The 27725-nt window shown below is 39.1% G+C and overlaps 1 protein-coding gene across 1 annotated transcript in view; it reads left to right on the top strand.

The window, feature by feature from the left end:
* Positions 1 to 602: 602 nt before the first annotated feature.
* Positions 603 to 27725, top strand: part of TACR1 (tachykinin receptor 1) — a 148193-nt gene continuing 121070 nt past the window's right edge. The window contains exon 1 of the mRNA XM_080814515.1: positions 603 to 1057. Coding sequence (XP_080670641.1) covers positions 669 to 1057 — 389 coding nt within the window. The 5' untranslated portion in view covers positions 603 to 668. The remainder of the gene's footprint in view (positions 1058 to 27725) is intronic.

Here is a 27725-nt window from a genome sequence, read left to right as displayed (position 1 = left end):
TACTGCCCCTTCGCGGTGACGTCTCTGCAGAGGGTTATAAAAGCCTCGCGCGCAGCCTGCCGAGGTTCTGCTAACTCCCGAGCCAAGAAGGACCCGAGCCAGAGAGGCGCCTGCGAAGCTGCAGGCGACGGCGGCAGCGGCGACAGCGCAGCAAAAGCAAAGGAAAAAATCACCAGACGGACCAGGGGCCCTAGAATCCCCGCCATAGACTCAGAACTTTTACAGGTCGCGCTGTGACGAACACTCTCCCCTTCGCCCCCAAGTCCTCCTGCAGAACAGGGTTTTGCAATTCCCGCTGCAAGCAGCAGGAACAGGAGTTGCAAGCAGCCGCAGGTGCAGATAGGCGGGGGTCTCCTGCTTCTCGGAACCGTGACCCGTGGAATTTCTTTCCTTTTTCCATTCCCACGCAGTAGAGAGGCTGTCTCCGGATTTCTGAACTCAAATGCTTCCTGACGCTTGAAAGTGGAGGAATTCAGAGCCACAAGAAGCAGACAGCGCATCTAGAAGCATTTATCTTCTGAGCGCCAACTCTCCTGCTTGCAAGGAAAGAGTTCTGCCCAGAAAGAGCCTGTAGCCCTCCTGCTTGGTTAAGCAGGACCCCGGCCCCCGGGGCGTGCTGCAAAGGCGGGGTGTGTGCAGAAGGGAGGGCTTAACCACTTAGCGGAAGAATGGATAACGTCCTCCAGGTAGACTCAGACCTCTTCCCAAATATCTCCACCAACACCTCGGAGCCCAACCAGTTCGTGCAGCCGGCCTGGCAAATAGTCCTTTGGGCAGCTGCCTACACGGTTATCGTGGTGACCTCTGTCGTGGGCAATGTGGTGGTGATGTGGATCATCCTGGCCCACAAGAGAATGAGGACAGTGACTAACTATTTCCTGGTGAATCTGGCTTTCGCAGAGGCATCCATGGCTGCGTTCAACACAGTGGTGAACTTCACCTATGCTGTCCACAACGAGTGGTACTATGGCCTGTTCTACTGCAAGTTCCACAACTTCTTCCCCATCGCTGCTGTCTTCGCCAGCATCTACTCCATGACGGCTGTGGCCTTCGACAGGTGAGCCTGCCCTTTGTGGAGAAGGGAGAACGTGTCCATAGAGGACCATAGCATTGCTGGGAGCTTCCGGGTTGCACTGTGCCTGGATCAAGGTGGTGATTGGTCACCTGTACCCTGGGGTTTTCCTGACACCTAACTGAGTCGTTGGTGCATGCGGGACTTCATCTTATCTCACCATTTCCTTATCTATTTCCTTTTTTCCTTTTCTCCTTTTCGCTCATTGCCAGTCTCCCTTTCTTCACACACCTCCCTTATCCTTCATTTAATCCTATTTTCTTTACCCCTCCTGCACTCATCTCTTTGGCACTTTCCTTTCCACTCCTGTTTTGCTTCTTTCCATATATTCATCCTCTCCTTTACCATGGAGGCCTGAAGGGGATCCCCAGGCATTGGCCAGGGGGCTAGCCCTTGGCTGGGGCTTTGTAAATCCTTGCAAGCCTACTATTTTGCTGGGAAGCCTCTGGTGCTTTCCAGTTTTAAGTATGTCTAAGCAAAATTTCTCATTTTTCACTTTTTCCTGGATATCCAGAGATTTTTCTGCTCCCACCTCAACTCTCCAATATTATTTGTATGTGAAGAGCATTTCATTAGGATCATAAAATACTCAGGATTCTAATTTGGCTCCGTCTATGCTGCTAGGAGCTCTCATTCAGGAATGAGAGGCAGCGAGGCTATTCTTCAGGAACTCCACAGATAGGGACCCAGGGAGCTTACCCAGGAGCTTTTCTAAATTTCTCTTGTCATGTAAGGTCAATGCTTTTAACCTGTCTGTATCCACAGAGAAACGTGCTTGGCAAAGGCAATTGAAAGCTCTTTCCTACAACTAACTAAGGGTTTCTGAAGCTGATTGAAAATGAAAATGTTGGCATTTTCAAATACTGGGGCTAGCATTCTGGAATGAATGGCTCCTCAGGTGGCAAGATGGAAAACTGATTATTAGAGCACAGCTTTATCTGTATTGACATTTCTGTGGGTGCTATAGATCTCTAATGTATATATCTATGTGTGCACAAGTATTAAATGCTTACCTGGGATATAGAGGGATGTTGAAAACACCTGCCCCTGTGATTCTGAAATGGGTTCTTTCAGTGCCTCGCTGAAATCAATGAATTATGAGAAAACCAAAGAAGGACCTAGAAGAAAATTTCCCCCCTCAAAAAAAAAAAAATCCCAAACTACTAAACTCTTTTGGCATAAAGATTGTCTATCATTTGCAATTGATTTGAGGTCTTTTTCAGCTTCTGTAGTCAATCAGAGAAATGTTTCCAGCTTTTGCAGTGGTGTCCAAATGCTGATTTCTAAGTTCCATGGACATCTCCTTTATGCAACTCTATGTGCTTGATATGTTGTGTGTAAAACAGGTTGTGGTGAGCCAATTTATGTTGTAAAAGTAGAAGGTAAACCAATTACTCAAATGGTAATGAAATGAATTCTTTTGTAAATTTATCTTTTATGGTACTTTTATTTTCAGATATTAAGTTTGTTGAAAGTGAAGTATGCCTATAAATCTTTCTGCACTGCTCCTTTAACTGCACAGCAAACCTTTACATTTAGAAAACCCAGAGCATGATATATGACTGAATACAGGTGCAGTGAAACCTGCTGTGATTTCAGTCTTGATGAACTTTAAATTAGAGGGAAAGTTGGTATTTTAAATGCACTTGGGCCTTGGTGAATTCAAGGGAGACCTGTCAGTCCGTGTATACCTGAGCATTCAGTAGCGGATGGAGCACCAGCAGCCAGCCCTCTTGCTTCAGCTTATACAGAATTGCCATGTTCCACAGCCATGGACTTTCTCTTTGAACTTAGAAGGCAAGAGTCAGGAGTCAGGGTCAAAGTCTTCACACTGGATTAGATAGGGAGCCAGATTTTGGCTGCCTTGACCTTGACATCTCAGGCACCATTGTTCTTTCTCTCTAGGCAAGCCAGAGACAAAACAGGACCCTGACCCTGCATGACACCTGCTCAATGAGAAAATGACAGCAGTGAGAAATGTCCCCAGAAATATACAGATACAGCCCAGGGAGATTATCAATATCATGCTCAAGATTAGATTCAAAGTAGAGTTTGGGATTAGGCTCCAGGGCTCTGTCTCCAAGTCCACTAAGCGCTCCTTCTGTTTTTCCTTGCTCAGCCTCATGAGCACAGTGAATTAATTTCCCCAGTCCCTGTGATGGGGGTAGCTCTACTGCATTTGTGGTCATCCATTCTCTCCCAAGAATGTTTTAGAAAGGGAAGGGGCTGTAGTCTCTCTCTGTATGAGTTATCTCTCCTTTTTTCACCAAGGCAGGGCAGACTTCAAGGAATTGGTAAATTATCTTTTTGTATGCTCCTTGAATTTTTAACAGATAGTGTCTGAGTCAAGTCTTTAAAAACAAAAGCAACATGGTTTTCTGATTATAATATTAAACCTGTTCATTGCAGAAACTTGGGAAATATGAAGAATATAGGCACAAAAGTACAAATCAACCATTACTTCACCCTGCAAAAATAATACTTGATAACATCCAAATTTCTCTTTTATGACTAACTACACTACATAATTGAGGTCAGATTCTGTATAATTTTGCAGTGTACTTTTTTCCTGTTGATAGTAGTGGAAAACATGAATAATGTTTTCCAGTGTTATTAACTACTGTTAATAACCGTTGGGCATTTATGGGGTTTCTAAATTTTTTTGCCTAATGGTTAATGCACTAATAAACATTTCTATATGATAATTTTTTTTTTTTTTTGCTATCTTGATTACTTCCTTAGGATAGATTCCCAAAAGTGGAATTACTGGGTCAAATGAAATGAATTAAGGAAAAAACCTTTTTTCTCCTAATTTTAAGGAATTGTAAACTCTGAGCAAAGTGAAGAACGTATCCGCTCTGTCTTTTTTTTTTTTTTTATCTCCTCAGCACAAGGCGGAGTGCCTGACACCTAACAGTCAGTACACATTTATTAAATAAGTGAATGAATGAATAAAATAATACATCTTCCCAGAAGAACATTTGGAAAATACATTAAGTTGTAAAGAAAACATAAAAAGTATCCACAATCCCACTACTGCCAGATAACCAGTTAAAATTCTGGAAAGCTAGCTTATACTGGCTTTTTCTATCTGTAATATTTATGCCACATACAGTTACTCACACCGTTAAGGATGAATTTTGGATCATAATAAAGCAGTTTCAATAGCTGCTTTTTGGTTTTTATTTTATTCCTTAACATCATATCATGGGCATTTTCCATGTCATAAAATAAATTGCAAAATGGGATTTTAATGGGTGCGTTATACTGTATGGCTATATGCATTTATTCTACCATTCCTCTATTTCTAAATATAAATTATTTCCATTTTTAATAATTACAAGTATCCTAGACATACATCTTCAAGAGCATCCCTTGTTCTCTCTTTGGAATAAACTCCTTGATGTGGAATTGCTAGGTCAAACTGTCTTGGTAAACTGTCAGATTTCCTTCTAGAACCAAAATGTATACAGAGAAAAAACCTTTAACTGTATATTGTAGTACTAATTTAATTCTTTTCTGTTATCTTTCCATAGAATGGGGAACGAGACAGGGGAGGGGTCTTCTTCTGACAAAAAAAAACTTATTTATTGAAGGCAATGGGTACCTAGAATTAAAAGTTGCAGAGACAGGGGCATTCGGGTGGCTCAGTCAGTTGAGCATCTGACTCTTGATTTCAGTCAGTCGTGATCTCAGAGTTGTGATTTCCGGGTCATGATCTTAAAGTCGTGAGATCGAGATGGAGCTCTGTGTGGAGCCCCAAGCTCAGTGTGGAGTCTGCTTGAGATTCTCTCCTTCTCCCTCTGCCCATCCCTGCTCTGCTTGCAGGTTCTCTCTCTCTCTCTCTCTCTCTCTCTCTCTCTTTCAAATAAATAAATAAATCTTTTTAAAAAATGGTTGCAGAGACCAATATACCTAAACAAGAGCAGGTCTAGCTCTAATTAAACTCCAAAAAACACCAGGGATTTCACTTTTTGAAACTCTGTAATTTCTCCCACCTAAAATAAAATATAAAAAGTTTTCCCTATTAGAAAAATTAAAAAGCACGTGTGATGTTTCAAAAAATTGGGAGTTGGAGGACACTGAGGTGACAACTCCACTTTGCAGGTACCCATGATGGTTGCCGGCTCTAGTACTGCAGAACAACATCTAAGGAGGGAGGAGGGAGGCCAATTCCAAAGCTCCACAAGAGGGACTGAAGAGGCAAAAGGCAGCCTGACTGGGAAACAAACACGCAACAACAGGAGGATCGGAAAGCACTGGACTGGTGACACTGCTTCTCCACCTGGAAGGGGCAGGTGTAATTTCAGCGATTTGAAAGGAAAGGATTGCTCACTCCTCAGACTGGTTCTGGATCTTACGTTTGAGTGAAAGGAGACATCTAAATTGTGATTGTCTCTGAACAATATGAAATATGGTAAGGACCAAAAAATACAGTTGCCCTGATAGGTAATGGTGAAGGCAAAAGGAGTAAACTCTCTAAGAGAGTTAAAGAGGATCCAAGAGCAAAGACATACATAAATAACAGAAACTTCCCACAGTTCTGTGATATCTATCCCACTCTCCTGGTCACACTCAGCTACAAGTTCAAATAGCCTGCTTTCCAGGTCCCCACGAGACCTGCAGTTTGTTCTTGAACCCCACCTTGTTGGTTAGACTTGGATCCCATTGTATATCTCAGATTAGTTCTTCACTACCGAGAGGTCAGAAGGATTTTAGAATCCTTTGCACATATTTAGACGAACCTTACAACCCATGACCAAGCATCTCTGTGACACTGAAAATGGTCATTCCCTAGAAACTCATCCACCACAACTGACCCTGTCTTTTCAAATCCAGAACATCAAACGTCTTGAGTTGACATGAATTGAACTTGAGCTTGTTATATCTTGGATGGGTCAGTTACGCTGGAGGACCTTTCCTGGAGAGAGTCAATGCCCTCTTACTCTCTGGAGCTGTCCCACTGCACTTGTCACATCCTGTCCCTACTCATGGGCACTCCCAGTGTTCTGAAAGGTCAAGGACCTTGGTTTTTCCAAGAGCTGGCAGAAATATACGTCCAATTGAAGGAAAATGCAGAGTAATTCTCAATGTATAGGTAAAAATTTTTAGAGAGGATGATAAAGAAAGGTGACATTCCAGATAAAAGAAATTGTTTGGCAAAAGCATGGAGGTAAAAAACAAAAACAAAAACAAAAACAAAACAAAAAACAAAAAACAACTTTGTAAAAAGTTGCAAAATCTTTGGGAAGAATAACTGGCGGACTCAATTGAAGTGAGTTCACAAGTAAATCAGGGAATGAATGGAGAGGTTGGTGGGAAGAAGATGGGTCTAGGTTTTGTTGGATTTGATGTGAAAATACAACAATTAGTTGGAAATGCCCAACAAGCCACTTGAGATATGGGGTTAGAGACTGAGAAGCCAGGAATGAAAATGTAGATTTAGGAGTTTTCCAACCTAATGACTTACTGGAGTTTGAAAGTGAAGAACATCTGGGCGCCTGGGTGGCTCAGTGGGATAATCCTCTGCCTTCAGCTCAGGTCATGATCTCGGGGTCCTGGGATCAAGGCCCACATCGGGCTCTCTGCTCAGCAGGGAGCTTGCTTCCTCCTCTCTCTCTGCCTGCCTCTCCACCTACTTGTGATCTCTCTCTCTCTCTGTCAAATAAATAAATAAAATCTTTTAAAAAGAAAGAAAGAGAAGAACATCTCTTTTACCTAAACATGTTTCCAGAGAAGAGGCGAAGAGGCCAAATATTCATGAGAATGTCCTATCAAGCAATAGGAGGGGAAAAAAGCAGAGAGATAGTGGAGGAATCGGGATATGTGGAGTGGCAAAGATTGAGAAAAGTGACTTGTTGGTTCTATTCATAGTGTCATTAGAATCCAAAAAATACCAGGGATTTCACTTTTTGAAACTTATCAGAGGACAATTGGATTTGGTAATTAGAGAACATTGGTGAGCTATGAGAGGTAATACCAGCAGAGTATAGTAGAGAGAGATAAAATTAGATGGCAGTGAGGGGAATGGCCCCCTCCTCCTGAGGACCTACCATATGCCAAACGCTGATGCAGTAAAACATTGCCTTTGCCCTTGTGCTCTTAACTTTGGGGATTGATAAAACTCATGAGTGCCATTATAACCCATTGTAATTAATACCATGCTGAGAAAGTTTGGATACAGAGGGAAGAACTGTCCTTGGGAATCTGGGAAAGACTTACTGGTAAAATAAAGAAAAGGAAGAGAAGGAAGGAGAAGAAGAGGGAGAGGAGGAGGAGAAAAGAAAGTGAAGCACAGAAAAAACAATGTGGAGTTTTGTTTTTTTTTAATTAACTTCAAGAGCACTGGACTGGGAATTATAATGATTTATTAGTGTTTGTCACTTGGAAACTAGAAAAGAGATCTCATGTTGGTAGAACTGATAATGATACCTCATATTTGCTTGCTCTCTAATCTGTTTTCTCATTGAATCCTAAATAGCAATGGGGATTCTGTTTCTGCCTTGGAAAGACTATTAGAAACAATTTCTTTTAGCATTGTCCTCCCACTCTACTCCCTCATAGTTTAGAGACCCATCCAGTTTGTATTCTTGTGCCTTAGACATCTGCCTACATACTCCTACTCAAGGTAACTCTTGAGTGCTATCATCTAAGGAAAGCTGTCATTGAAGGCAGAAAAGTGATATAAGGGTTCTACTGTGCCAGAGAGGATGTTAGAGACTCTTTAGATCATTTTCCACCCAAACAAAAATTCAAACCCACAACCTTCTAGACTGAGCCATTGTAAGAATATAGAATTCTGCTTAAATATTTTACTCAATCTGTCTCATTTGTTAAACTCATTCCATTTTGAATCATTATAAAGTTATTCCTTTTGTCGAGCTGAAATCTGCCTCTGATTATGTGCTACTCCTTTTAATATAATGCCTCTTCTATGAGGCAGTCTTTTAATTATATCCCTCCTGAAGCTTCTCCATCCCTGGTTAACTATTCCTGGTTCCTTCATTTTTCATCCTCCTTAGGCTCTACTGACTATTCCTATTTGTTAATAGTCCTCTTCACTGAGAGGTTAACTAATGCCCAGAACTGAACATCACCCCATTACCATTACTCTGTCCAGCTTCATCTGCTATAGGACTGGCATCCTAAACCTGATGACTTTGTTCTCTTAAACTCAGCACAAGTACTATCTCCACTAAGCCTTCAAATCTCAATGAAGTATCCTTCCTACCTATTCTCATATTATTCATAAAATTGCCTGTAACTTGTTGGTCTCTCCCACACCTCCCTGCCCACTAGATTACTTTATAAGCACCATGAAAACAGGGATGCTTTATTCCTGTTCCCAGCAGCTATCCAGCTGCCTAACACAGAGTAGGTATTCGTTACAATGTGTGGATAATGGTTGACTTGACTGTACCTCTGTTCTACACACATCAACCAAAATCTGCAAACCAGACCCAATGCATCAGGCAGACATCAAAGCACACCTATGATGCTATGCCTTGAAGCAAAAGAAAAGTTGGGCCAAATATATGCCTATCATGGAGTTCTGCTACGCTATAGAACATTTGGTTCAGAACTTCCTGTTCTAGAATAACTATGTGTTATAATTCATACTTATATTTTCCACACTCCACTTAACTGGAAGCCACTGAACCCGCACTCCACTGAACCCATTGGTTTCCTGACCCACACCCTGTCCCCAACAGATATTGCATCCCAGGAGAACACTTCTAATCAAGAGAGGTGTTATCATTTCTACCTTACCTCCAGTCGTTCCAGGAATACTGGAAACTCAGATATTTTCAGACCCTTGTATGGTTGTTGTCACCAGCCTGGCTTTCTCTCCAACACCCCTGCTAGCAACAGGAAGTGCACTTTCTGTTTTACTTGTCCTTCCTGAGTCAAGACAAACAGAAGCCTACCCTCCAACCAGCATTCCAAGTCCTGTATCCACAGTAGTTGTCTGAACATATAGCGCATACTATATTAAAATACCGCAGACAGAAAAATTCCAGCAGACCACCCGAGAAAGTCATTGACCTGGAAGACAGACTGAGGAACTGGCTTCCACTACCCAATCCTCCTCTCTTGTCACCTTGAGAAGCTATGATTCCAACTCATGGAAGGGGAAATATGAGGGTCTATGGATGAGGAGTCCCCAGGGATGAAGAGATGCTTTAATGATGTCCTTAAGACATAAATCTCAGCTTGAGTATTAATGCAATACATGAAACTCTAGGAAATTTGTCTAAGCAGCCCTGAGCCTGATGTCTTGTTCCTCTCTTGTGTAATTCTGTACTTGATCTACTTTCCAATTCAGTATTATCACTATATTTAATATTTGGGACTCTTTATGGAGTGCCTTTCTTGTCTTTTGTATAAGAATGTCTTTTAGTGACTTTACATCTAACCTCTGATAATGGAGTTTAGTGTAGAAAAGAGCACAGGCAGTGGTCCTAGCAGTGCTTCTGCCATGTACTAGCTATGCAAATATAGGTAAGACACTTACCTCTCTGGCCTCAGTTTCCCCATCTGATAAAAGGGATATAATAAAATACTCATAGACTATTGTTGCAAAGAGAGAGGGAAAGGGAGAAGTACGGAAATGTATGGGAAATTGCGGATTCATTGAAACTCAGTAAGAGCTCAGTTAATGGCTATATTATGATCTATAATAAACACTGGCACACCATTATACCTATTCTACATACCCATTCCTGTCTCAGTGACTCTTTAATTCCTTGTACATCAAGTATAACAGGGTGAAACATTTGTATCCCTGCCTCCCCAAAGTGTAATTCAAAATCCTCCTAATTGAGAAAGCAAACCTCTTGCCAAATGCTTTCTAGCACCCTTACCCCCTGTGGAGATACACACTCTACCAGAAGCCTAGCATTTGGATCTAGTGCATCACAGTCCAGAAAAACTAAGTCGTTTTCATTTATACCACCTCTAAAACCACCCATTCACTTCCCACATCCTGTATGTTGTGAAGTTACCACTGTCCCATGGATATCATTCAAGTATTTAATGCTTGAGGGAGAAATATCTGAAGGGCATAGCAAAACTGTGTAAGGGAGAAATGCCTAAGGATAAGAGCAAAACACTCTTACAGCTGTACATGTTTTAGTTGATATTCAGTTTGTTAAAGTTGTTTCTTTTGCCTTTGAACACATCTTATAAATCTTGGAAGTTTTAAGTCTAGTTAAAGTGTTAAACTTTCACTTTCCCTTGTCCTTTGACTAATACTCAATTAGCTCTTAAACATAAGAGGAAGTACTTCCTCCTAAATATTTTAACATTCTCAAACTTAATCAGATGATCTTACATATTTCCAATTAGCCACAGCTTTTTACAAACTTAAAAATCAAATAATCTTAAAAATGTAAACAGTACTTACAAAGATGATTATTAAATTCCCTTAAATATTTCAAATCTAACACACAAATTTAATACATCTGGTTTTCTTAAAACTCCAAATCCCTTAAAATGACTTAAAAAATAGAAGAAACAAAATCTTTCTCAGGACTCACATAGTTCTGGTAAACTTAATAAATCAAGTCTTCTAAATTTGGCATATTAAATTCTCTTACAGCATTTCAACCTCCTAAGAATTAAACTCACAAATAAATGAGGTTCTTATGAGCCTCTCAGTATTGACTACAAAATTAATTCGTTAAATCCTCCTAAGTATTTCAATTAAAATTACAAATCTAGTAAGTCAAATTCTGTAATCTATCAGATTCTCACTTCCAATATATTAAAAACAAATCACCCACAAATAACATATACTAATCATAAAACTCACTACTTTACACACACTTCTTACAGAGAAGCACCATTTCTTTTATTGTCAATTGAATTTTACAAAATGCCTTTCCAGGATTATAAAGTGATATAAGCAGTGGTGGCAAAATCATGGGGGCCAAAGGAGCTCCTGAGGTTCTGGACGTGGGGTTGTGTTGGAGATCCAAATCGGTGTGTATCTTTCAGGAGTCCAAACTCCTGAGCCCTTCTCATGGTGGACCTCTGCCTTCGTAGTGCCCCCAGGATCCACCCACACCTTGCCAGTGGAATTGAATAGTCCCAAAGTACCCTGCATCTCCTTGCTTCCTTCAAGTGTTACCCTTCTCCAACTTTCATCTTAACATTTTATCGTCTAAATTATGTCGATAGAATCATGCAGAGCCTCATTCCACTCCAGACTGCATTCAATCACTTTGCTACCTGAGTAGCATTAGCTGCATTCCATACCCTCTTATGTTTTTACCTTCTTATAGACTTCCACTCCAGACTGGCTCATTGCCACGGATAAAGTGACCAAAAAAAAAAAAAAAAATCACCATCTCTCCTGGTGCCTGGGGCCTTCAATTCCTTTTTTTGAGACTTTGAGGTCATGAAAAATATGTGCCTGAACTTTTCTGGGTGTATCCTTCTTCTTCATATGAATCATCAAAAATGGAAGAGTAGTACCTTTGATTTTGACAAATTCAGGCTCTCAGCATGTTTCAGATCTATGCCCAGAGACATGTGTGCATCCTATATAGAAGGTCTACATAGAAGCTTCCGTTCCTCTTTGCACTGAGACTTTGCAAGTCTCAGTGACGGACCTTTCTTCTTGGAGCCTGGAAGGTATCTGGCACCCTTGAGTCCTCCAACTGGGTCATAAGATGGTCTTTCTTCAGATCATCTGAGTTTTCCCTATGAGGACAAACTCACATGACTTTTTTGTAGCTCTGGAAGTGCTGAGTTCCCTTCCCTTCCCTTCCTTCTCAGCGTCCTAGATATCAGATCGTAAAAAACAAGTGATGCTCTGTTCTTACAGCATAACTCAGTGTCCTAAGCCATATATGGGCTGACAAGCAACCACCTTCACAAATCACACTACTGCCTGAGCTCCAAGAGGAAGGGTCAACAGTCAAGCTACCCCTCTGCTCTGTCACAGGGTATAACTGAGACACTAATTTTGAAAAGTCTCCTGTGCACATTTGGTGACATGTGGAGAGATTAGGAGCATAAGCTTAAATACTCACCTTGTATGATTTATTAATTAATTTTATTTTACTGTGGAGAAATGTCCTCTTGAATAATTAATATGTTCTCATAAGAGGATTTGTCTGACTCTGAAAATCTTTAAACAAAAGAAAACCCCAGAAACAGCTGAAATATTCTCCCAAATAGTCCCAGGGAGTCAGAGAGGGTGTAAAAACGCCTGCAGTCATGATGGGAACTAAAAGGGGAGCAGTCCTGAGGAAGAAATGTAACTAGTTAGCTCAACAACTTAACAGGGCTCTTCAAAGAGAAACTTAGACAATAACCTAGGAACCCTATGGCCAAATCCTTCACCAGCAGCCTCATTTAAATTTGTTTCCAAAGACCAGTTCTTCTCTCTTTCCAGCTGGCATGATGAAGGGTCTAGAAGTTAATATATTAAAGATTCAGCTAGAATATGAACTGGATCACAGCCATGATGGGCTTCAGTGGTCCAATTAAGGCACGACCAGCCTAAAACTAAGCAAGATGCAAAGAAGGTATCCTCTTCCCTTTCTGGCCATTTCCCTCATCAGTGCTCTAACCAGCCCAAGTCTACATTAGGGCACTCCCTGATCCTGCCTCACAAGTGAGTGGTTCCACATTACTGCTCTGTTCTCATCATAGCCCAATCCAATTTAGTAAATTGAGTAGAGTAGCCAATTAAAATCACATCTAAGGTGAGAATGATCTGGGCTTCAACCTTCCAAGTCCCATTTGCATTTGAAAATGGGAATGTGTCCATTCTGATTACCTACTCCTTTCAGTTACCTCTTCATGAGCAGGAAAGAGTGTAGAGAACCAAGAAAAACAGTCTTGAGGACTGATCCAATATGGGGTGCAGAGAGTGCTGGGATTTAGGTACTTGAGGGTGTAGAGTTTGGCTTTCACAACATGGCCCATGTATCTGCCAAGGAGAGTGTGGAAGCACAAGGGGCTATTATCATGAGCCCAGATCACTGCTGAAAGACCTTCTCCTGCCGTAATCAGAACTGTCTCAGTCCTGAGTGCCCGTGAACTCTCCATTTGTGTGCAGGTGGTAAAATGTGGGTGAATTTGCTTCCGTTCTTCATACTTTTTTGTAAGACACTAATTGATAAATAAGACACTTTGATAAATATGTAGTAGTTTTATAGCTTGGATATTGTAATCAGAAGGGAATTTGGGTCACAGCCCCAGCTGGTTCTAAGGATCTGGTAGGTTGGGTTAAGGGCAGCAATGAAGTCCTATTTAGGTGGTCAGGGCTGATTCTTTACCTCTCCAGCATCTTCAACAATGGATTTGTGCTGTTTATAAACCCTGGGGTGAGGGCCAGGTTTCCAAGAGCTGAGCTTTCTGCTAGTGTCTGTCTGGACCCACACTTCATCTAGAATCTTGCATCTCTTTTTCTTTGTTTGTCTTTCCTTTCACCCTTTCTCTACAACTGGATCAAAAATTCCTTGTTCCATCCCTCGCCCCTGCCCTTCTCCTCCTCAGCATTTTGAAAATAGCATGACTTCAATAAATGTTATTGCCTGTAAAATGGAGTTGGATCAGACAAAACCAAAAACTGTTGTATATAAAGCAACCAAAGAGTAGATTTACACAGCACTATTAAAAATTCGAAGTACTATGATTCTGATTCCAGAAGGGTCCTGAATATATTCTTTAAAACTGTTTATGTAGGTTTAAACTTAAGCTACTTTTAAAATATGGAATATATTTGACATATAACATCATGAAAATTTAGGATATACTTATACTACTTTTTTTAAAAAAGATTTTATTTATTTATTTGACAGAGAGAGAGATCACAAGTAGGCAGAGAGGCAGGCAGAGAGAGAAACAGGCAGAGAGAGAGAGACAGGCTCCCCACTGAGCAGAGAGCCTGATGCGGGGCTCAATCCCAGGACCCTGAGACCATGACCTGAGCCGAAGGCAGAGGCTTAATCCACTGAGCCACCCAGGCGCCCCCTTATACTACTTTTTTAAGAAAAATAACTTACTGTTGTATATTATCTGCACAACTCCAAATTCCCTTCTGATTACATTTAATATATATATACTTCTAAAACTATGAAGTATTATGTATATGTTAAGGAGAATTAACACCTTATGGAAAATAAAACATGCTGAAGAACAAAAGGAAAATCAACCCTCATTGCACTGCCCACTATTGCCAATTCTTAAGAATTATTTCAGTACAGGAATTTTCCTCTATGCATAGGATATTTTGTATAGTTGTAATTCTATGGAATATACAACTTTAATTCTTTTTTTAAGAATTTATGTGTTTGAGGGAGAGAGTGAGTAAAAGAGAGAGAGCATGAGGGAGGAGAGAAGCAGAGGGAGAAGAAGCAGCAGAGAAGCTGGAAACCAGGACTGGGGAATCATGACCTAAGCGGAAGGCGGATACTTAACCAACTGAGCCACCCAGGCATCCTGGGATATACAATTTTAAAAATTTAACATAAGAAACATTTCATGTAATTAAATGTTATTCTAAAAGATCTCGCTTCATGGTTACAAAGTATCATAATTTAAATAACATCTCATCCTGAGACCTTGTAGTTGTTTCTAGCTTTTGCTGTAAGGTATCATTTGTGTGATCAGTATGTTCTAGCTACACTTGTATTTGTACATGTGTGTGACTATGAGGATAAATTCTTAGAAGAAAAGTCTGTTCAGAGCACTGGACATTTAAAGGCTTTGGCTTCATTCTGGTTACTTGGTCTTCAGAAAGCTTTAGCAATTTAGCAGCATGAATCAGAATGTATACACCCATTGTATGAAAGCGTTCCTTCATATTCCTAACAATTTCAGAAACATCTTTTCCAATTTAAAAGATTTAAAATGTTAATTATGTTTGCATTTCTTACTGGTGAGATTGAATATTTTGTATATTTATTATTCCTTTATTTACGTTTTGCTTTTTCATGAAAACACTTTTTTTTTTCCTCCTTATGACCCTAGGACATTTTTAAATTTAAATCTTTATTTTTAAGTTTCGTATTGCATTGCAGGAGCTGTGTTAAGGATACAACCTTTTGACTGTCATATGCTGCAAATAGTTTTCTATGTTTCTAGTACAATTTTACTTTCCTTTTCAGTGATTATTGTAAGTTAATTTTTTTTTTGTAGTTACGTCCATCTGCCTTTTCTTTTATGGTTTTCCCTTGGTGTCGTGCCTAGAGAAGAATTTCCTCAATTCAAAAGTAAATAAATATGGGCGCCTGCGTGGCTCAGTTGGTTAAGCGACTGCCTTCAGCTCAGGTCATGATCCTGGAGTCCTGGAACCAAGTCCTGCATCGGGATCCTTGCTGGGCAGGGAGTCTGCTTCTCTCTCTGACCCTCCCCCTTCTCATGCTCTCTCTCTTTCAAATAAATAAATAAGATCTTTATTTTTTTTAAGTAAATAAATGTGCATAAACAATTTCATTTGCTTTTATAGTTAGGAGATTTTTTTCTTAAGTCTTGAACCCATCAGTAATTTAATTTAGATTATATCTAATTTTTTAAATGCCATGTATGTTTATCCTGCTGTCTAAACACCATTATCCATCCAGATAAACTCTGGATTTATTATTTAAAATCCCCCTATTGAAAAGTCCGGTAAGAATTTTTATTGGAGATGTATTAAAAGTGTGAAATTTAGAAATAAGCTTTAGGAAGAATTGTTAGCATATTATGATTTTTTTTCAATGTATGAACATGGTGTATATTCTATGCATTCATGCCTGTATATTTTCATATATAATTTTTATATTATTCCTCATATTATCCTTCAGATTTCTTTAAACATTTAAAAATGAATGTTTTGCTTGCTAATGAAAATGCAATCATTTTCCTGTAGTTTTTTCTAATGGGTTATTGTCAGTGTATTCTAAAGCTTTGATTTTTTTTTTATAGTCCCTTTGAAGCCTGCTATCTTAATGAACCCTGTGCAGCAGAAGTTCTAGTGTTTTTCTTGTCACTTTTCTCAGATATTCCCAATAATCATATAAATCTATAAACATTTATGTTTTTAAATTTTGTATCCAGTGTCTCTTTGTCCTTTTTTATTAGATCTTTCAGAACAATTTTAAGTAAAACTGGTAAAAGTAAACATCTTTTCTTACCCCTGACTTTCAAGAAAGTTTTCTCTCAATAATACTGTTGAATACATTGGCTGTTGGTTTAAGTCAGAAGTATAAAAATTATATCATTCAATTTTTAGTTTACTAAGAGAGTTAACCAGTTCTAGATATTAGCAGTTCTAGATATCCAGCAATACTTTGTTTTCTATTGCTTAATTGCTTAGTTTTCAATTGATGTAGAACTCTCTTAGAATAGAGTATTTGGCTCTGGACTTTGTACACTATTAGCACACTGCTAGATTGACTTGCTAATATTTTATTTATATTTTTGCATCTTTGCTGCAATGTACAACTGTCATTTCATTTTTTTAGTGTTGTCTTTTCAACTTTTGGTTTCAGGGCTATAATGAAATAAGGATTTTCTGAAATTTATTATACTTTCTGAAATAAACTTTGGTGAGAAAGTTTTCTTCCAGGCTACTTCCTGGAAGATACTGCTTCCCTCTCTTTCTCTGTTTAGCCATTACACAGTAGTGCAGGGCATTTCCCAGGCCCTCCAGGTAAAGCAAAAGAAAAAAGAAATAACACAATAGTTATTGATTCAGAAAAACAGTGGGAGTGAGGTCTACACAGTAGTTTGCAGGTTTTACATGTTCAGTTTAGAAATCTTGCCAGCCAATGATAAATCACAGGGAAAGAACCCCAGCCACACAGTCCTTTTGAGGACGAGCAATGTAAAAGCCAGCCCCAAGGAGCAGGAAGAGCCCTGGAGTGGTTCTCTGTGCACCGAAACTCCTTAGCCAGAGGAAGGGGCTAAGCTTCAATGTTCATCTTTTTTTCTGGCACAATAGACAGTATTCCAGGGAAGACACAGCCTTGTGGGTAGACAAAGATTTTAAAAAACCCAAGAAGATGTACAGATAAGCAAAATTTAGCATCACAGATTTTTTTCAGCTTGGGTATGCATTTTATAAGACTTTTAAGAAGACCATGATTGGGGCGCCTGGGTGGCTCAGTGGGTTAAAGCCTCTGCCTTCGGCTCAGGTCGTGATCCCAGGGTTCTGGGATTGAGCCCCGTGTCTGACTCTCTGCTCAGCAGGGAGCCTGCTTCCCTTCCTCTCTCTCTGCCTGCCTCTCTGCCTACTTGTGATCTCTGTCAAATAAAAAAAAAAAAAAAAGAAGAAGACCATGATTAATAAAATTGCTTATTTCAGGACCTTGATAATTAGCATTTTAGAAGGGAAAATTTAAATTGCAATTTGAAAAAATTAAACTTTACTTTAAAAATATCAAGTTTTATTTTTTCCAGATTCTCCCTTCCCACAAGCAATATGAATTAGACAAGCAAGGAAATACTATTGAAGAAGTATAAATAAACCTTATTTTGTGGCTTAAAAAAATCATTATACACACACACACACACACACAATTTATTGGCTTCTAACATTATTAATATAAATTTATTTTGGCACATTTTATTTTCATCATCACTTTACTTTTAAAACAGTCATTGTTTTGTTCCATTAATGTGAATTCTCTTATGCTATGTAGATGGAGATCTAGATATTTATGGAGAGTCAAGACCATATATACTTTTTAAAAGTTTTTATTTAAATTCCATTTAGTTAATATACAGTGTAATATTAGTTTCTGATGTACAATATAATGATTCAATACTTCCATACAAAACCCAGTGCTCATCATGACAAGTACACTCCTTAATCCCCATCACTTATTAACCAACCCCCCACAACATCCTCTCTGGTAACAGTTTGTTCTCTATAATTAAGAGTCTGTTTCTTGGTTTGCCTCTCCCTCTCTCTTTTTTTTTCCTTTGGCTTGTTTGTTCTGTTTCTTAAATTCCACATATAAGTGAAATCATATGGTATTTGTCATTCTCTGGCTGACTTATTTTGCTTAGTATAATACTCTTAAAATAAAAAACTTTTGCACAGAGAAGAAAACAATCAACAAAACTAAAAGGCAACCTGTGGGATGAGAGAAGATATTTGCAAATGACATATATGATAAAAGGTTAGTATCCAAAATATGTAAAGAACTTATAAAACCACACCCAGAAACCAAACAATCCAATTAAAAAAATGGGCAGAAGACACAAATAGACATTTTTCAAAGAAGACATACAGATGGTCAACAGACTTGAAAAAATGCTCAATATCACTGATTATCAAGGAAATGCAAATCAAAATCACAATGAAATATCACCTCACACTAGTCAGAATGACTAAATTCAATAGCACAAGAAACAACAGGTATTGGTGAGGATGTGGAGAAAGGGGAACCCTCTTGCACTTTCGTTGGGAATGCAAACTGGTATAGCCACTCTGGAAAACAATATGGAGGTTCCTCAAAAAGCTAAAAACAGAACTACCCTAGGATCCAGCAACTGCACTACTAGGTATTTATCCAAAGTGTACAAAAATACTAATTTAAAGGGATACATACACCACAGTGTTTATAGCAGTATTATCTATAATAGCCGAGTTATGGAAATAATACAAGTGTCAAAGGACTGATGAATGGATGAAGGAGATATGGTATATAAATTTAAATATAACTGGAATATTAGCCATAAAAAAAGAATGAAATCTTGCCATTTGCAATGACATGGATGGAGCTAAAGAGTATTATGCTAAGTGAAATACCATAGATACTTTGGTCCAGGGATATAACAGTCAGCAAGAATCAAGCCTTATCTCTGCCCTCAAATAGATATTAATAAGACATTAATCCAATGATTATTCAAATCAGTGTACACTTAAAAACTGTCTTAAGAGGATTAAATAATAATGTTATGAGACTCTGAATGGTTTTGGGCTGAGAGCTAAAGAATGAGTAGGAATTAGGAAGAGCAGAGTGACAGACATTGGTTGGTTACACATAAGCCGTATACAAACCCTTCTCCTTCCCCATCCTCTACTAGAGATATTATTGATGTCCCAGTCTCCCTTGCAGGGAGCGTTGGCCATATGGCAAAGTTGTGGCCAGAGGGGTACAGGAGAATGTCTCTAGATTGAGCTTCTCTTCTGGAAAAAAAAAAAAAAAAAGATAATGTCTGCAAGAAAAATACTTTTTTTATTCTTTGCTTTTCCCCCTTCTTCCTCTCTAAAATAAGGTTAAGACACATGGATGGTAGCAGCCCATTTTACCTATAAGAACAACTTCTACCCACTAAGGTTTGAGGATCAGAAGGTTAGAAAGAGCCTGGAGCCCTGAGATTCACTGACCCACATACCAGCCCTAAACTACCCTACCTGGCATTGGTCTTCTTGTTACGAAAAACAATGAAACCTCTAATTCTTTAAACTTACGATAAACAGATTTTCTGTTATTTGCAACCAAATGTAATCCTAACTAACTCTGAGGGAAGTTGGGTGGAGAGGAAAGAGCTGAGAAAAGTTAGCTGCATTTATGAAAACCCTGGGCAGGAGGAAATATGATGCACTGGAAGAACCAATGCTTTCCACTTACACTTGCCATTTTTCACATTAAAAATTTATCCATGGATAAAATTAAAAGACAATGGAAGAAACATAAAATCACAATTCATAAACACTATGGTAATTTATTACCACCCTAACTATTAATGGAGTCTCAGTAATAACACAGTTCACTGCAGGCTGTGAGGCAGACAAGATCAGCAGAGAGTTGTTGGAAATACTCACTGGGAGTCCACCTTTTATTTCTTACTCAGCAGAGCAAGTGAGGAATGCATGACCATAGGGATAATGTTGCATCCACTTCCATTTACTTTCCATAATGTTAATATTTGATATTATATGAGGAATAATAAGTTATTCAGACAGTTAAGAAACAATGGACTGGAATATGTTTGTCTTTATTGTTTTTACATTTTTCCCCTTATTGAACTTGCTCAGTTTATATTTATTTCTTTTGTACTTTAAAAAATTATTTCCTAGGTGTTTTTTCTAAGGAATTTGGAAAAGAAATATTTCAAAGTGACCCCTCAATGTTTTATAAAACTATAAATCCATATTTAGTTTTGAAGTTAATAAAATTAGTGGCAGTGTGGAGGACATTCTAGAGTGGGGGGAAACTATGAGTAGAGATTCCAAATAGGAAGTTATTATAATATTGAGGTAAAACATTATTTAATTATGGAGCTGGAGAGACCAGATTCCATAGATTTTAGGGCAAAGGTATAAAATGTAGCAGGCTATTTAATCTTTGGCAGGCTGTAAGAGTTGGAAATGAAGAAGAGGAAGGAGCAAAGGCTTCTCTCAGTTTACTGACATGGGAGAATGGATAGATGGATAGTCAAATCAGGAACATGGGAGGCAGAGCACATTAGGAAAGAACATCTATATACCCACTGTGGAACATCTACATATCCACTGTAGACATTCAGTAACATTTATTGAGCCCCTGTTATCCATTGCCATAGTAATGGTGTATAACCAACAACCATAAGATGTCATGGGTATAAAACAACAAATAATTATTTCATTTATTGGTCTGCAATGTTCAGCTGATTTGGCCTAGGCTTGTCTGAATTTTGGCTGGGCTCATTCACATTTCTGGAGCCAGTGAACTGCCAACTGATCAAGCTGCCCTCAGCAGAGATGATGGGCAACTCAGCTCTGCTCATATGTCTTTCATCCTTCCATAGACTAGACAAGGTAGGTCTTCCTGGCACTGACAGAGGTGCAAAAACAAACACAAGCAAACACTTTTTCAATTCTATATTTTTGTCATATCTACTAATGCCCCAATGGCCAAAACAAGCCCTCAGAATGGACTTGATTCACACTTAGGGAACTGGATTCCATCTCTTTAGGACAAGGATACAGAGAAGGATAAATAATTGATATCATTAATGCAATTAATATACATGTGAACTATGTGTCAGGCACTGTTTTAGACCCTGAGGATACAACAGAGAACAACAACAACAACAAAAAGTCCTTATTTTCGGGGCACATGCACCCGAATGTTTATAGCAGCAATGTCCACAATAGCCAAACTATGGAAAGAACCTAGATGTCCATCAACAGATGAATGGATAAAGAAGAAGTGGTATATATACACAATGGAATACTATGCAGCCATCAAAAGAAATGAAATCTTGCCATTTATGACGACGTGGTTGGAACTAGAGGGTATTATGCTTAGCGAAATAAGTCAATCGGAGAAAGACAACTATCATATGATCTCTTTGATATGAGGAAGTGGAGATACAATGTGGGGGGCTTGGGGGAGTAGGAAAAGAAAAAATGAAAGAAGATGGGATTGGGAGGGAGACAAACCATAAAAGACTCAATCTCAAAAAACAGACTGAGGGTTGCTGGGGGGAGGGGGGACGAGAGAGGGTGGTGGGGATATGGACATTGGGGAGGGTATGTGCTATGATGAGTGCTGTGAAATGTGTAAACCTGGCGATTCACAGACATGTACCCCTGGGGATAAAAATACATTATATGTTTATTAAAATAAATAAATTAATTTTTAAAAAAATCCTTATTTTCTATTTAGAGATATAAACAATAAACAAACTAAAAATATGTAATTTTGAATACAATTAAGTGCTGCAATGAAAATGGTAAAAAGATGGAGAGTGGTGAAAACTAGTGTGATATGATGATCTTGGAAGTGGACTTTCTACATACAAGTACATCTAGAATAAAAAGCCCTGAGTCAAGAATGGGTTTGGTAATAAAACTTGGGTGTGATTAGATGGCAGTGAGTTAGGGGGAGAAAGCCCAGTGAAATTAGAGAGGGAGGCCATGTAGATCACAAGTATTAGTCAGGGTAGGCTAGGATGTGCTGCAGTAAATAAGTAAAGCCCCAAATCATAATGACTTAATATGCAGAAGTTTATTCATCACTCACTCTGAGTGTGCTACACGTTCAGTTTCTTTCCTGGGCAGCTCCCTGAAAACATCACTTGTTCACAGGCACTTTCCATCTTGTGGCTTAGCCATTACAACCTGAGCAGCTTGGTTACTGCATTAAAGGAAAAAAGAACTGAGAGTCACATGGGAGCTTTAACCGGCCCTGGTGATATGTATCACTTCTCCTCTAAATCCATTAGCATTAACAAGTCATATGGTCTGGTCCAGCTGCATGGACTCTGGAAAAGTGAAAATGTGCAAATGAATGTTCAGTGAGCATTAAAAGTTTCTGCCACAGTGAGATAAGTTTGGTTTCATTCTGTGTGTGATGATAAACCACTAGAAGATAATAAGCAGGAAAGGAGCATGATCTTACCTATACTTTCAAAATATCAGCTGGCAGTTGTGTGGAGAATAGAGTGTAAGGAAGCAAAAGTGGAAGGAAGGTGACCAGTTAGGAGCTCCCCACTGGTGATCCCAGTAAAGAAATGCTGGTGACTTAACCCAGGGTATAACGGTAGGGGTGCTAAATGACCAGATTTGGCATTTGTTTTGAAAGTAAAAAAAAAAAAAGACTTACTAGTGGAGAAGATATAGGATAAAAGAGAAGAAGAGCAATCAAGAATCACTCCTGGGCGTGAGACTAAGCAACTGGGAGAACTGTAATTCCATTTACCAAGATGGGGAAGAACGGAGAAGAAATAAGTTCAGGAGCAGAAACCAGGAGTGACTTGGGTCCTGATAAGTTTGAGAAAGGTAGTGGACAGACAAATGGAGATATTGAAGTGAACTGATAGCTGATTTTATTTTGTTTTGTGTTTACTGAGGTATAACTGACATATAACATTATATGAGTTTCATATGTACAACATAATGATTCAATATTTTTATATATTGCAAAATGATCACCACAATAAATCTAGTTAACGTCTGTTGCCATACATAGTTATAAGAATTTTTTTTCTGGTGGTGAGGCTTTTTAAGATCTACTCTCTAAGCAAGTTTCAAATATGTAATGCAGTGTTTATAACTATAGTCACCATCCTGCACATTACATCCTTGTGACTTATTTATTTTCTGACTGGATGTTTGTACCTTTTGACTCCCTTCACCTATTTTACCCATCCCTCACACCCCACCTCTGGCAACCATCAATCTGTTCTCTGGATCTATGAGTTGGGGTGTTTTTGTTTTTGTTTTAATTCCACATATAAGTGAGAACATATGGTATTGGTCTTTCTCTGTCTGACTTATTTCACCTAGTATAATGCCCTTGAGGCCTGCCCGTGTTGTCACAAATAGCAATATTTCATTCTTTTTTTATTGTTGAATAATATGTGCACATGTGTGCCCATGCATGTGTGCATGTGCATATGTGTGCCTTCTTCACCCATTCATCCACTGATGGACACTTAGATTGTTTCCATATTTTGGCTACATAAGCTTGCAATGAATATGGGGGTGCATATATCTTTTCAAATTAGCATGTTCATTTTCTTTGGATAAATATCCAAAAGAAGCTGGGTCATATGTAGTTCTATTTTTAATTTTTTTGAGGAACCCCCATGCTATTTTCCATAGTGGCTGCACCAATTTACAGTTTGACCAACAGTGCATGAGGGTTCCCTTTTCTCCACATCCCCACCAACATTTGTTGTGTATTGTCTTTTCGAAAATAGCCATTCTAAGAGATGTAAGGTGATAGCTCATGGTAGTTTTGAATTGCATTTTCCTGACAATTAGTGATGTTGAACATCTTTTCATGTACCTGTGGCCACCTGTATGTCTTCTTTGGACTGACAGTTGATTTTTTTAAATTATGTTCAGTTAGCCAACATATAGTAGATAATTAGTTTTTGAGGTAGTGTTCAATGATTCATTAATTGCATATAATACCCAGTCTGACAGTTGATTTTTAAATCTGAAGTTCAAGAAGAGAGGTAAAGGCTGGGATACATATGTGAGAGTCATAGTATATACTTGGGGGTTATATACGACCAGCTAGTGGAAAGAGTGACAGAGAAGGTTGTCACTGATTGAGCCTGAGGGAACTCTAAATTTATAAAAGCAAGAAAGAAGAGTAGGAAGAAGCAAATATGACCAAGAACGAATAGCCAATAAGTGAAGAGAACTAGTAGGTGATGTATTTTGGAAGATATAAGAAAGCTTTTCAGGAAGGAAGAAGTACCTCCTGTGTCATAAATTGCTGAGAGGTTAAGCAAGATGATGGTCAAGGATTTGACAAGATAGGACCGTCATTGACCTTGACAAAAGTAGTTTTAGTAAACTGGTAGCAACTGACTGGGATAGGCTGACAGAAGACTATAGGGGAAAATGGAATTATAAATAGGAGAAGAGGAAAAGTATCATAGGCACAAGGGACCTATGTTTAAGGAAGGATTTTTTTTAAAGGGGGATGAAATTACAGCATTATATTGTGATAAGAATGGGACAGGGACACCTGGGTGCTCAGTCGGTTAAGCATCTGCCTTAGGCTCAGATCATGATCCCAGGGTCCTGGGGTCCCATCAGGGTCCTTGCTCAGCAGGGAGCCTGCTTCTCCCTCTACCTGCTGCTCCCCCTGCTTTCTCTCTTTCTCTGCGTCAAATAAATAAAATCTTAAAAATCTCTTTCTCTGTGTCAAATAAATTAAAATCTTAAAAAAAAAAGAATGGGACAATTGAAAGAAATTTATGATGCTGGTGAGTGGAGAACATAGGAGCAAAGTTTTCGAGTGTGCATATGGGGATAGGTCCAGGTTTGCCTTCAAAGAGAGGGGTGAGCATACATGAGGACCAGAAGAACAATGGACATATGGGCAAAGGAAAAGATAGGCTGGTAGATCTGATCATAAAATTACAAAATTCATTTTTATTGCTTCTATGTTTCCTGGGAAATAAAAATCAAGTCCTCAGCTGAAAGTAGAGAGAGGTGTTAGAGGTGGAGAAGAGGAAGGAAGTTGTGAAATAGTCATGTTACGGAGCTAGGGAGTGAAGTGACTAGAAAATACATTATGACTGTTGAGTGATACAGAAGACCACTTGAGATTTGTGAAATGACAAAGTTTAGAGATCAGCCAACATAATATGTGTTTTTCTATAACACAGGCTTAGAGATTATTAGCATTGGGTTTTGTCAGATGAGCGAAATGGAGAAAATGAGGAAAGTAGAATAAAATGTATGTGCAAGGAGAACCACAGGGATAGACCATGGAGTCCTAGCTGGAGGAACAAAGAAGCAAGAACATGAGAGGTGATAGATAATAAAAAGTAAGTTTGAGGGACTGGGGACCCTGATGAGTACTGAGAATTGTTGGACTTGGAGTATCAGAGGGCATGAACTGAAAAAATAGAAGGTGATAGAGAGTAAGAGAGCTGAAGTAGAAATTTTGGAAGAAATTATGGAGTTAGTGGTGATGACAAAGTCCAGGTAATGATTCACCATGACAGTGGAAGGTTGGAAGCAAATGGAGAAAAACACAATCAGAAGTGAGGAAGTCAAGGAAGTGAATCAGGGAGTTGGATTGATCTGCATGTGTACATTTTAGTCACCGAAAGTGAAGACACAGATAGTGAAGGGAACACAATGAGCTCAAATCTCCAATGGATGAGAGGGAATAAGCAGTAGATGAGTCAGGGGGTGGCTGCAACAAGTGTAGCAGATGGTGTAGTCTGTTACAAGTGTCAAAATTTCTGGGATTGGAAAGATAAAGAAGGAATAATGGTCTGGAAGTGGAGTGAGGACAGTGAGTACTTCTACCCCTGGTCTGGCTGTGGGATGCATAGACAGTAGAGGAAGCACAACCACCTGAGACCACTGTGGTGGTAGAAGTGATATCCTGAAACAACCAGGTTGCAGGTAGCAAAAGGTGAAGGGAGCCTTCGAAGAAGAGGTGAGGATTTTGCTGATGACAGACTATGTGTTCCATGGGGATGGCAGGGTGGGAGGGTGCATCAGACTAGGGAAATGTTTTGAGCCATATTGGAGATAAGAGCTAAGGTGGTAACTCTTGACTAGAGAAATTCAGACCTCTGGTGGTGGTCAGATACACAGAAGAAGGGACAGATGGGATTGGTCATGGTGATCATGAAGAGGAAAGCCAATAATGTTCCTAATTAGAGATTCCCTTTGGTACTAGACACTGAGACAACTTGTAGTGGGCTCTTGAAGGTCTAGAGGCCTCCTCCAGAGAATTTTCCTGAAATTTCATGATGTTGGCAGTAAATTATTTACCACAACTATAGAATATGTCAAGAGGGGCTTGCTCAATGCCTTTAGCAAGCATAGGTCCAATAGGGTTTTGAAGGAGATTGAAGGAAGAGAAATCCAATTCATACACTATAGCACTGTCCTGGAGAAAAGAGACTTCTTCAGTCAAGAGGGGCAGCAGAATCCAAGATGCACACATCAGACTCAATGTCCTACTTTTTAAAAACAAATATCTTATAATGTCCCCTTTACTATTTATAAATAAAATTCATAGATATTACAATCTACCTATATACATGTTTTCAAGGGAAAAAAAAACAGTATAATGTCCTAGGTTTATTATAAAAGAGAAATAAGAAAACAAGTAGTTTATAATACATTAATGTGTATTTCAATATGGAAATGCTCAGGCATACAACATGAGGATACAAGATGAGTGTGTTAGACTTATACATTTATTTCAAATAAAGAGACTGTGATAGTAACAGAAGCAGGCAGACACAGCAGCGAGGTCTTTTTCTTTGTTGTTTGTTTTGGCAATTCAAATATTGTAAACCACTCTGTATCAGGGACATGAGGCTCTGATTTGGGAAATGGGGATCAATTCTTGGTAACAAACAAAACAAAAGACAATCTTCCCTTGTTTATATGGCAGTTAGTTTCCCAGAGAATTCAGGATATTTTTTTTTAAGTCCAAAAATACTTTTTTTATATTGTAGGCAGAATAAAAGGCCCCAAAGATGTCCACATCCTAATCCCTGGAACCCGGGAATATGTTACCTTACGTGGCACAGGGGACTCTGCAGTTGTGATTAAGTTAGGGATCTTGAGAAGGGGAGTTTGTCCTGGGCAATATGGTTGGAGCCAATGTAAACAGAGGGGTCTTATAAAGAAAGCGGGAGGCAGGAGGGCCAAAGTTGGAGAGCGAGCTAAAGGTGCTATGCTACTGGGTTTGAAACTGGAAGAAGAGGCCACGGGGCAAGGAAAGCAGGCAGCCTCTAGAAGCTGGACAAGACATGGGAACGGATCCTCCCTGAGAGGCCCCAGGAGGAACACAGCTCTGCCAACACCTTGATTTTAGTACAGCAAGACCCATTTCAGATTTCTGGTCTCTAGAATTATGAAATAATAAATTTGTGTTGCTTTGAGTAATAAATTAATTCACTTTATTTACATAGAAACCAAAGCTGGTTTCTGGATTTGGGTAATTATAAGCAGGTTTTTCACCTCCATGACTATCTAGAGGGGCATTCAAAAATCATTTGGAGTGTGGGACAGTATTTCTTTGTGCAGGGCCATACCATGCCCTTTAGGACAAGCCAGCATTCCTGGCCCCCAAGTCTAAATGCCAGTAGCATCCCTGAGTCATTGTCACAACCAAAAGTTGCCTCTGCAAATTCTCAATTTGCAAAAGAAAGTACCTATCATCTAGAAGCAAGGAGCATGGAAGCATTCACAGCTGAGGAATTCTTTGAACTA

Source organism: Martes martes (assembly GCF_963455335.1).
Source record: "Martes martes genome assembly, chromosome: 9".
Classification (NCBI taxonomy): Eukaryota; Metazoa; Chordata; class Mammalia; order Carnivora; family Mustelidae; genus Martes; species Martes martes.
The sequence above is the reverse complement of the archived record's forward strand: the minus strand, read 5'-3'. Positions and strand labels throughout refer to the sequence as shown.